At 38.3% G+C, this 11687-nt stretch overlaps 1 protein-coding gene across 1 annotated transcript; it reads left to right on the forward strand.

Annotated features, from left to right (window-relative positions):
* The first annotated feature begins 901 nt into the window (after window positions 1-901).
* On the forward strand, window positions 902-1876 carry LOC123828562 (olfactory receptor 7A10-like). Its single transcript, XM_045853608.1, has one exon. The coding sequence runs from the start codon at window positions 902-904 to the stop codon at window positions 1874-1876; it is 975 nt and encodes a 324-aa protein (XP_045709564.1).
* Window positions 1877-11687: the final 9811 nt, after the last annotated feature.

An 11687-nucleotide genomic window follows, 5' to 3' on the forward strand; every position in this document is an offset into this window, starting at 1 on the left:
GGGGCAAAATCATTTCTGGTTGAGACCCACTGACTAGAAGTAACCTGAAAAAATTATAACCAAGGCCCATCACATACTCTGTTATCAACTTTGAATAAATCACTAAACCCCCACAGCTTCTCCCTAAGGCCTTGGCACTGACCATTCCCTCCTTTGGGCACGCACTTGCCCACATAAGTTTGATCTCTCTCCCTCTCTCTGTTGAGTTCTGGGCTCAAATGTCAACTTGTTGGCAGGTCTTGCCTAAAAACCCATGAAAAATGGAACAGCCTAGTAACTTTCTCCTTTAGACCTGCTTTCATTTTCTCCATCGGATCTGTTACCATCTGTAATGTTAAATTTATTTCTATTATTTGCTTCCATATTCTTTCCCCAGTATTGATGTGTAGGGATTGTGTTCTTCAGCACCTCCACCCACAGCCCAGACAGTGCCAAAAACACAGTCAGCACTCAATTTGTATTCCTGATACGTGATATATTTCTCATTAAAACTTCAGAATACTACACAGCAGAAAGAAATGGATGGAACTGGAGAACATTATGCTAACTGAAATAAGCCAGGTGGTGAAAGAGAAATACCATATGACCTCACCTACGACTCGAACCTAATCAACAAAGCAAAGAAGCAACAAAATACACTAGAGACATTGAAACAAAGAACAAATTGACAGTAACCAGACAGGAGGGAGAAAAACAGATGGAACAAAACAGATTGGAACAAAAATTCCTACTCTGAGATGACACAGAAAACTCCTGGAGCAGAACAGATCTGTTCCAAAATATGAAATTAATTTCTGAACAGCAAAATATAAACTGCAGCATTACAGCTGTGTGAGTAAGGCAGGTGTGTATGAAAATTACTCCTGTTCTCTTTCTCCTTCTTGAAAGTCAGCTCCACCTCATGGATTCAGGGAACCTTACTAGAGTATCAGAATTTCTTCTCCTGGGACTATCAGAGGACCCAGAACTGCAGCGCCTCCTATTTGGTCTATTCCTCTGCATGTACCTGATCACTGTGTTGGGAAACCTGCTCATCATCCTGGCCATCAGCTCAGACTCCCACCTGCACACACCCATGTACTTCTTCCTCTCCAACCTGTCCTTGGTAGACATCTGTTTCACCTCTACCACCATCCCAAAGATGCTGCTGAACATCCAGACACAGAGCAAAGCCATCACCTATGCAGGCTGCATCACACAGATGTATTTTTTCATACTCTTTGCAGGGTTGGATGACTTCCTCCTGACTGTGATGGCCTATGACCGCTTTGTGGCCATCTGTCACCCCCTGCACTACATGGTCATCATGAACCCCTGGCTCTGTGGACTGCTGGTTCTGGTGTCCTGGATCATCAGTGTCCTGAATTCCTTGCTGCTTTGCTTAATGGTTTTGAGACTGTCCTTCTGTGTGGCTTTGGAAATCCCCCACTTTTTCTGTGAACTCAGTCAGATGACCCATCTTGCCTGTTCTGACACCTTTCTTAACAACATGGTGATGTATTTTTCAGCTGTGCTACTGGCTGGTGGTCCCCTGACTGGAATCCTTTACTCTTACTCTAAGATAGTGTCCTCCATACAAGCAATCCCATCAGCTCAGGGGAAGTATAAAGCATTCTCCACCTGTGCATCTCACCTCTCAGTTGTCTCCTTATTTTACGGTACAAGCCTAGGTGTGTATCTCAGCTCTGCTATTACCCAAAACTCACAGTCCAGTGCAATTGCCTCAGTGATGTACACTGTGGTCACACCTATGTTGAACCCCTTCATCTACAGCCTCAGGAACAAAGACATAAAGGGGGCTCTGAAAAGATTCTTTGGGATGGTGGGTAAGCAAGGGACAATTGTCCTAGTGTTGATGAAGTCCCCATTATTATAGGACCCAAAGCCTTGTAGTCAGAATTTGCAGTTCTTAATCAGGTTGTAGAAACACTAATTGCTTCTTTCATTTATTTATTAGAATTTTTATTCAATTTCTCTGTACAATTTAAGTAACACTTTCTTTAAATTTATTCTTCTGATATCTGATAGTTTTCCTTGATATCAATTTTTTTCTTCCTGTTTTTCCAAATTTATTCCCAATCTTGGATATGAAATTTTTCGAAGTTTTCATTTATCTCATGAAACTGCTTGGATTGCTCAAGAGAAATTTCTTCTAGAATGAAAAATATCACCAATGTAATAACTCCTTAGTTTTACTAATAAAATAGCTATAAGTTTTACCACTTCAATGAAAAAGCTAAGCTTGGCAACTAGGCCATTTCTATAATTTTCAAATGAGGATAATTTGAGACCACAGTTTTTTACTTTTGTGTCTGTCATTCCTTTTGTTATCAACACTTTAACTGCTATTCTTGCTAACATGGAGTTGAACATACTAGCTTGTTTTATAACACATTGGGTTTTACTTTCCTCATTTGAATGCTGTTGTCTTATTCAGCTCTATGTCCTCATTGCTTATCATAGTCACTGGCAAAACCTGCTTGTCAAAGATGTGTCTCCTAGTGGCATCTACATAGAAACAGAAATTTGAATAAACAGATTTAGCAAACACTTTGATTCCAACTAAACAAATATTAAAGTATACTTTACATTACTGTGCATTAAGTTTCTTTTCAAGCTGTACCTCTACTTACTGATGTATGAATACCAATGTTGATGTGGGGGAAGTCATCACTGTAAAGGGTTGGTTAGCAGGTGTCATGCTTTCTCATGGAATTATCTTACTGTTTCTGCTTCAGAACCTTCAGTGATGATACCCTGGCTGGTGTGGCTCAGTGGATTGAGTGCTGGCCTGTGAACTGAAAAGTCATCAGTTCGATTTCTGGTCAGGGCACATGCCTGGGTTGCGGGCCAGGTCCCCATTTGGGGGCATGCAAGAGGCAACCCATCAATATTTCTCTCTCCCATTCTTTCTCCCTCCCATTCTTTCTTCCCTCAGGCCCCCCACTCTAAAAAATAAATAAATAAATAAAGTCTTTTAAAAATTAAAATTAAAACACAATTTCAGTGATACTACAGATATGACTTTTCCATTGCCCTAAATAAAATATCTCATCTTTTTTAAATTTCATCATAAACACCAAAGGGGTATGAATGAACAATATCATTCATTATAAACAAAGGAATTTCCTCAGTTTTCATGATCAGGAATGACTCATAAGAAAACTTAAATTACTGCCTATTCATAGATTCATGGTCACCAGTTTTAATTTACAAGCATACATGTCCTTGCAAGGTCTGCAGAGTCCCTCCCGCTCACTGCAGTCACTTTTAATTCAGTTATCTGAAATTAACTTAAACAACAGACTCATCTGGAATGATGTTAAAAATATCAGAATAAGTGCCAAAAATAAGAAGCAGCAGACACCCCAACCGATGTGGCTCAGTGGTTGGGCAGCATTCTGCAAAGCAAAGTGTTGCTGGTTCAATTACCATTCAGGGCACATGCCTGGGTTACAGGTTTGGTCCTTGGTCAGGGCACATATGACAGGCAACCAATTGATGTTTCTCCCCCACATTGATGTTTCCCTTTCTCCTCCCCTTTCCCTCTCTCTAAAACATAAATAAATAAATTTTTTTAAAATAGGAAGTAGCAGATTATTACAATTGCCCTCAGTTCTGTTCACATGGATTACTGTATCAGCTAGCTAATGCTGCATAACAAGCCATTATAAAATAAAATGGTTTAACCTATGTCCTTATTAACAAATGAAATGGTGTGGTGAGGAGTTGTTCTGAGCCCTGTGAGCTCTCAGCTGTCAGTCCCTATATTGTGCTTCTCAGACTCATCGATGATCCTGTACAAGTTCTAGAGATTTGCTGGGCAGCGTAGTTAACAATATGGTATCGTACACTTCAAAACTTGTTGAGAGGGCAGATCTCATGTTAAACATTTTACCATCAAAAAAGGAACACAAGGAAAATTTAGGAGGCATTAGATATGTCTACTACCTCGATAGTGGTGATGGTATCACAGGTGTTTACCTATGTCCAAACTCATAAAATTACATACACTAAATATGTATAGTTTTGTAGAGCATTTTTTTAAAAGCCAACTACTGCCATTCTCTGTGACATCCAAGATGGCTGGGAAAAACCACACACTCACACCAACAAGGATCTCCATAAATGGATGACCACAAACCCTCAGTGCAATGGTCCCCCTTTTCTGCAGTTTCACTATTTGTGGGTTTAGTTACCTGTAGCCAACCATGGCCCAAGATATTAAATAACAAATTCCACAAATAAACAATCCCTAAGTTTTAAATCATGCTCCATCTGACTAGTGTGATTAGATCTCATGCCATGCCACTCCATCCTGCCCAGGATGTGAACCATCTCTTTGTGCAGCATCTCCAGGCTGTAGACACTCCCTGCCGGCTCATCACTTAGTAGCTGTCTCGGTGATCAAATTGACTGTTGTGGTATCACAGTGCTTGTGTTCGAGTCACCCTTACTTTACTTAACAATGGCCCCAAGTCATTCACATAACTTTTATTACAGTATTCCATTGTAAATGTTTTATTTTTATTTTTAGTTATTGTTCATCTCTTACTGTGCTAATTTATAAATTACATTTTATTATAAGTATGTATGTGTGTGAAAAAACATAGGACATATAATATTTGGTGCTGCCCTTCTGATTGAAAAGGTGTCATCCTGTTGAAGACCTTTCCAGGCTGAAAATAGTCCCTCAAAGAGGACACCCTTAGTATTCTACTGTTCTTATTTTTTGGAAATGTTTTAATAATGTAGGACTTAGGCTATAACAATAAGTCCCCTGTGATGGAGGTGTAGGTAGACACACTGTGCCTCCTCACACAACCAAAAGAAGGACAACAACAAATTTAAAAACAAACCAGAATTGACAGAAAATTGAACTGCATGGAAGTCCGACAACCAAGGAGTTAAAGAAGAAACATTCATCCAGACCAGTAGGAGGGGCAGAGATGTGCAGCTGGGCAGAGAGGCCTTGCAGCAAGGTGGCACCTGGAGGCCCTGGACGAGGTGAGGGCTTGAAGACTGGGCAGTCCCATATTCACATGCAGAAACTGGGAGGGACAACTAGGGAGCAAGACATACTGGGAAACCCAGGGCTCCAGCACAGGGAAATAAAGCCTTCAAGCCTCAGACTGAAAACACATGTAGGGCTTGAGGTGGCAGTGGGAGAAACTCCCAGCCTCACAGGAGAGTTTGTTGGGGAGACCCACAGGGTTCTAGAATGTGCACAAGCTCACCCACCCAGAAATCAGCATCAGAAGGGCCCGATTTGATTGTGGGCAGTGGGGTAAGTGACTGAAAACTGGCAGAAAGCTGAGCAAGTGGCATTGTTTCCCTTCAGACCCATCCCCCTCTTACAGCATCACAACACAGGGATGAGGGTTGCCTCACCGTGGTAAACACCTAAGGCTTCACCCCTTACTACCTAACAGGTGCACCACGACAAAAAAAAAATGGCCCAAATGAAAGAACAGATCAAAGCTCCAGAAAAAATACAATTAAGCAATGAAGAGATAGCCATACTATCAGATGCACAGTTCAAAACACTGGTTATCAGGATGCTCCAGGACCTCACTGGGTACTTCAACAGCATCAAAAAGACCCAGGCAACAATGATGGTTGCATCATGTGAAATAAAGAAAAATCTGCAGGGAACCAACAATGAATGGAAGAAAACCAGGACTCAAATTGATGGTTTGGAGCAGAAGGAAGACAGAAACATCCACCCAGAACAGAATGAAGGAACAAGAACTCAAAAAAATGAGGAGAGGTTTAGGAACCTCCAGGACATCTTGAAATGCTCCAACATCTGAATCATAGGGGTGCCAGAAGGAGAAGAGAAAGAACAAGAAATTAAAAACTTCCTTGAACAAATAATAAAGGGGAACTTCCCCAATTTGGCAAAGGCAATAGACTTCCAGGAAGTCCAGGAAGCTCAGAGAGTCCCAAAGAAGTTGGACCCAAGGAGGAACCCACCAAGGCACATTATAATTACATTAGCCAAGATTAAAAATAAGGAGAGAATCTTAACAGCAGCAAGAGAAAAGGAGAGAGTTACCTATAAAGGAGTGCCCATAAGACTGTCAAATGATTTCTCAAAAGAAACTTTGCAGGCAAGAAAGGGCTGGAAAGAAGTATTCCAAGTCATGAAAGGCAAGGACCTACATCCAAGATTGCTCTATCCAGCAAAAGCTATCATTTAGAATGGAAGGGCAGATAAAATACTTCCCAGATAAGGTCAATTTCAAGGAGAGTGTCATCCACCCCCCTTATTATATGATATGTTAAAGGGACTTATCTAAGAAAAAGATAAAAAATATGAACATTAAAATGACAACTCACACCTATTAACAACCAAACCTAAAAAAACAAACACAAGAACAAACTAAGCAAACAACTAAAACAGAATCATAGAAATAGAGATCACGTGGAGGGTTATCAGTGAGGATTTGGAGCGGGGGAGAGGGAGAAAAGATACAGACAATGAGTAACATAGATGGTAGATAGAAAATAGACAGGGGGAGGTTAAGAATAGTATAGGAAATGTAGAAGCCAAAGAACTTATATATAGGACCCATGGACATGAACTAAAATGGGGGAATGAGGGTGCGAGGGCATGTGCAGGGCAGAGCAGAATAAAGGGGGAAATGGGACAACTGTAATAGCACAATCAATAAAATATATTTAAAAAAAAATACAAATAAGAAAAATGAGTCCTCTGTGAATTGACAAAGGTGGCTGATACTCACTGGACTGAAATACTGAGGACTGCCCAATGGAGTTGTTTTGGCCCTGAAAAGCTGTAGATACCCACAGATTCCTGCCTATACAGTTAGCTCATCCACCTCTCGCCATCCTTCTGTCATTGCATACTTGGAAATTTTTCTAAGTGACACCTTCAATAGTAAGAATAGAAATTGTGGGAAAGTCATTGGAATGGTTTTCTTGGAAGTTGGTTGTGGTTCAGAACCCTGTCCACACTCCCAAGTCAAGGTGCTTAGAACTCATGTGATCTTGAAAAATGTGCCTGCTCTTGCCTTTGATAGACAAAGAAATTCCATCTCAGATCCTGAGGAAATTCTCATGGGAGAGGACAATGGAAGTCAGACTCATAGAGAAAAGAACATCATGACTAAGTGGCCCAGGGGAGGGAATATGTGTAGCTGGCATCAAAAATGCCCCCAAGGGCACAAAACTAGCAGAAGAAAATTTCCTTTCTGTTTTGGCTCTTTCATGAGAATCAAATTGCTCAGAGACTAGAGAAACCATGGAACAATTAATTTAATGAGGATCTGTGAGAATTCAAGCTCTAAGGCCTCAGAAACAGTAAATATGTCCCTTACTCCTCTCACCACAGATCAAAGGAAGGAGGGAGTTCAACTGATACTCACTCCACACCCTTCCTTGCAGCTGAGTTGAATATCCATTCCCCAGAGAAGAAAGGACCAAGGGAACTAGAAGTTCAGCGGTGTCATCAGAGTACCTGCTGTGGGAAGCAGGTATGGAGGCAGGCAGAGCTCTCAAAGGATGAACTTTAGTGGTACAAATGGGGATAACACAATGGTGAGAATCCCTTTACTTAAAACACACTACACAATTCAATTCCTGTGTCTCTCTCAATTTCTCTTCTTCTCAGTTTCCTTCCTCTTTCTTCTGGAACCCAGTTCTGAAGATTTCTCACCTTCCTAATGGAAATTGACCTTCTCTGAATTCCCAACACCTATCAAGAGTTTCATACCCAGTCACCTTAGCCATTTTTTTAGGAGCGAAAAGTTCCTCTGTTCTCTTCTTTCAAAGATGCACACATATTCTTTTTCCTACAAAAGCTTATTCAGTCATTTATTCATTCAGTCATTCAAACAAGGAACAGTCCCTTGAATTCCACCTTGTTAGCACTTACAAGTTCGTTCATGCCTCTTGTGATATTAAGTTACTCAATGTTTCCGTGCCTTAGTTTCCACATTTGTAAAATGAGGATGATGATAGTATCCTCTTCATAAGGATAATATGAGAATTAAATTAAAAGAGATAAAGAATGGGAAGTTTATTAATTGTCTGCATGGGAAGTTGATTGTCTCTTTTACCTAGTGAGCACCTATAGATGTTAATTATCATCACTGCATTATTGCAAGCACATATTCATTGTTGAGTCAAAAAAAGAGTGATAATGATAAAATAAGCCAAGGTATATAAAATATGGTGCAGGTGCTCAACATATGGAGGCTCTCAAGAAACTAGCCAATTCAGTAAATGTATCACTCTCATTTCTGTATATTTGGAAGTTTCCAATTCCTATTCCAAGATACTTATATTTTTGTTAATATGTGAAATAACTGTAATCTATTTTCTAAGATATTTAACAAGATGTGAACACTGCTAGGTTTTTTCTCTTGAACCCTTTTTTTGTTAAGTTTTAATTTTGAGTAAGTTTAGATTTATGGAAAAATTATAAAGATAGTACAGAGAGTTCCCATAGTGATGAAATGTTTTGGAACTACATGGAAGCAATGGTTGCAAAGCACTCTGAAAACACTATATGCCTCTAAATGCCACTTTTTTATTGTTGTTCAAGTACAGTTGTCTCCATTTTTCCCCCACCCCAGCCATCCCCACTCCCCACCCTTGATCCTACTCCTCTTTAGTTTTGTCCATGTGTCCTTTGTACATGTTCCTGAAAACCCTTCCCCCTTTCCCTCCATTATCCCCTCCCACTTCCCCTCTGGTTCCTATCAGTTTGTTCTTAGTTTCAATATCCCTGGTTTTATTTTGCTTGCTTGTTTGTTTTGTTGATTAGGTCCCACTTATAGGTGAGATCATATGGTAAATGCCACTTTTAAATGGCTGCTGGTTTTACATTTGTTTTGTGTGAACTGCCTTACTAAAATTATACATAGTCCGAAGAGCTTTTCAGCTGCCAATTTATTATCTACAGCCAGTGCATCATCTGCAAACAATGAAGAATTGCCTTTTCAACACTTAAGACTCTCATATCTTTTTCTCCTTGCATTGCATTGATTGGAGCTTTCCAAGAGTTAATAAATAACACTAACAATGGTAGAATCTCTTTTTTTCTTTAATACTTAAAAGGGAATTCTTCTATTATTGTTCCTGCCAGAAGATCCAACCAGAGCATTTTTGGTGCTAAGTTGTAATGTTTATTTAATTCCCTCCTTAATTATTAATCTGTTAGCCTCCATCCTGAATTAGCTTTGGACACTCATATTTTCCCCAAAATAAATTTCTTAGAGATTCTCCATTTTTTTTCTTTTTTTTATTGTTGTTCAAGTACAGTTCTCTCCATTCCCCCCCCCAACTCCCGACCCCTGCCATCCATACCTCCCAGCCTTGATCCCACCCCTCTTTGGTGTTGTCCATGTGTCCTTTAAACATGTTCCTGAAAACCACTCCCCTTTTTTCAAAGTTTTAACTTAGAGTTATAAGTAATATTATACAACAAATTTAAGCGTTTCCTTACTTCTGTGTTCATTTTTCTCATTCCTAACTTTAGGCATTTCTGTTCTTTCTTTTTATCTTTTATATTAACTTCTGTCTAATTTTTGTCTATTTGATTTTGCCAAAGAATTAGCTGTAAAATTTATTTTTCAGTTCTAAATTTTTTCTTCTTTTTAATTCATTAACTGCCTTTACCTTAATTTTCTGCTTTATGTAGGTTTGTGTCATGGAAGTTTCATTAACATCTTAAAATGTTAAAGTGTTTGTTTCTTGAGGATAGACTGCATGCAAGTTCATTTGTGCTTTTGAATGATATAAGAAAAGAAAACAAATCTAAAAATGAAGATTTGGGTTATCACTCAAAGATGATCCCTGTCCACATTTTCATGTATCTTGTTGTAAATCATTTTTTCTTGATGTTGTTCAAATATATATATTTAAATATAAAAAAATCTGTAAGATGTTTTAATTTCTCCAGCCCAGGAAAGCAAACCAAATATCCATTCATAGCAGTGTCTTAAGTGTTATTTATTTCTTTTTCCACATGATGGATTTTGCCTTTTTCATCTTTTTTCAAAAGGACTTCTTAATTTCCTCAGAGAAAAAGTTATCTACTTTAACTTCACCTTCATAGATTAAGTATAAGAATAAAAATTTTCTCAAATATTTAATCATTATTAAATAATTATTAAACATTAAATAATTTAATAATTTATTGAATAAGTTATTTATTAAATAATTTGATAAATATTCAGTAAAAGGCTTCTTGGCCTTTTGGCAACAGTATCAAATATTTAGTTATCCTTCTTACAGTTCATTTTATGAATCATTAATATCTTATGCCTCTTTCCTACTTAATACATTAATCCTTTTATAATTTATAATTAAGGCTTTATAAAGGTTTTAAGTTTTATCAATCAAATAGGGGGTTTTTGCATTCTAATTTTCTGCAAGGCACAGTTTCTCATTCAATAATATAAATTTATACCTGAACTATATAATCTTTGAAATAAGATTATCTATATTTTCTTCTAATAGTTTGTATGGTCTCCTGCACCACATTTAACATTTGAACTTCGTTTGGGAATGTCAAGATAGCATTTAACATTATTTTTTCTAAGCAATTATTCTCTAAACAATTATTTGTACCTTTAAAAGTCCCTTTAAGGTATCTAGGGATAAAAATTGCAAGCTGAGACCCACGGCATAGTGTGGTTCAGTTGATTGGAGCACCATGCCGTAATGGAGCGGTTGCAGGTTGATTTTGGTCAGGGGATATCCCCAGGTGGCAGGTTCAGTCCCAGTGTGGGCGAGCTTCTGCATGCACATGATCCCTGGTCCGGCCACATACAGGAGATAACCATGTACTCAAAGCTTCTCTATGACCTTGACATTTCTCTCTCACCCTTCCTCTCTCTCTCTAAAAGCCATGAAAAAAATGTGTTTGGGGGAGAATTAAAAAAAATTGCAAGTTGATGCTGGACACATAGGATTGCACTCCCTCATCCCCTTGCAGTTAGATGTGGCAATATCACTAGTTCTGGCTAATTAGTAGGCACTATGAATATGTGTGAATTCTGTGTCAAAGCACTTAAGTTGTCATTACAGTTAGCCTGCCTCCCCTTTTCACCAGCTATCATGCTTGTGAATGAGACCTGACATGATTGAGGCTTCCAGATGATTGTTGAGATGACAACTGAAAATTCACAGAAGTCTGAGTTACTTCATGAAGCACAATTGTCTTGGAGAATTGCCTGTACTCACATCTGATTTTGCATGAATGAAAAATACATGTTTATAGTGTGAGCCCCTGAAATTTTGGGGCCATTAGTCACTGCAGCATAGCTGAGTCTACTCATACTCACACAGGTGTTTTCCTGCATTGATGAAAGAAACGTGAGTATGAAGCTTCTTTGGGAAACAATCAAACAGCACCTACTAAAATAGAAGATACATAAATCCTTTGATTGATCAAATTTTCTGTTGGTAATGTATCCCATAGGAATAAAGTAATAATTCATAAAGCCAAACAAATTGCAAGTTGATTTTAAAAATTATATATCCTAAATTATGGTGAACATGATATTAAATCACAAAACTCTAGGATTATTCCCATGAAAGAAAGAATAAGAATTCCGACTCAGCATAAATTTGAAGTGTCTCAGATTTCATACTAATGTAATAAGAACTAAAAATAAATAGGTGTTATAAATTAATATTATTTGGAGGAAATA

Source organism: Phyllostomus hastatus, unplaced genomic scaffold (assembly GCF_019186645.2).
Source record: "Phyllostomus hastatus isolate PE091 unplaced genomic scaffold, TTU_PhHast_1.1 phas_contig_98, whole genome shotgun sequence".
In the NCBI taxonomy this organism is placed as follows: domain Eukaryota; kingdom Metazoa; phylum Chordata; class Mammalia; order Chiroptera; family Phyllostomidae; genus Phyllostomus; species Phyllostomus hastatus.

What these genes read in the sequence shown, in the direction of transcription:
- LOC123828562 (XM_045853608.1), top strand. Translation starts at nt 902, where the DNA reads ATGGATTCAGGGAACCTTACTAGAGTATCAGAATTTCTTCTCCTGGGA.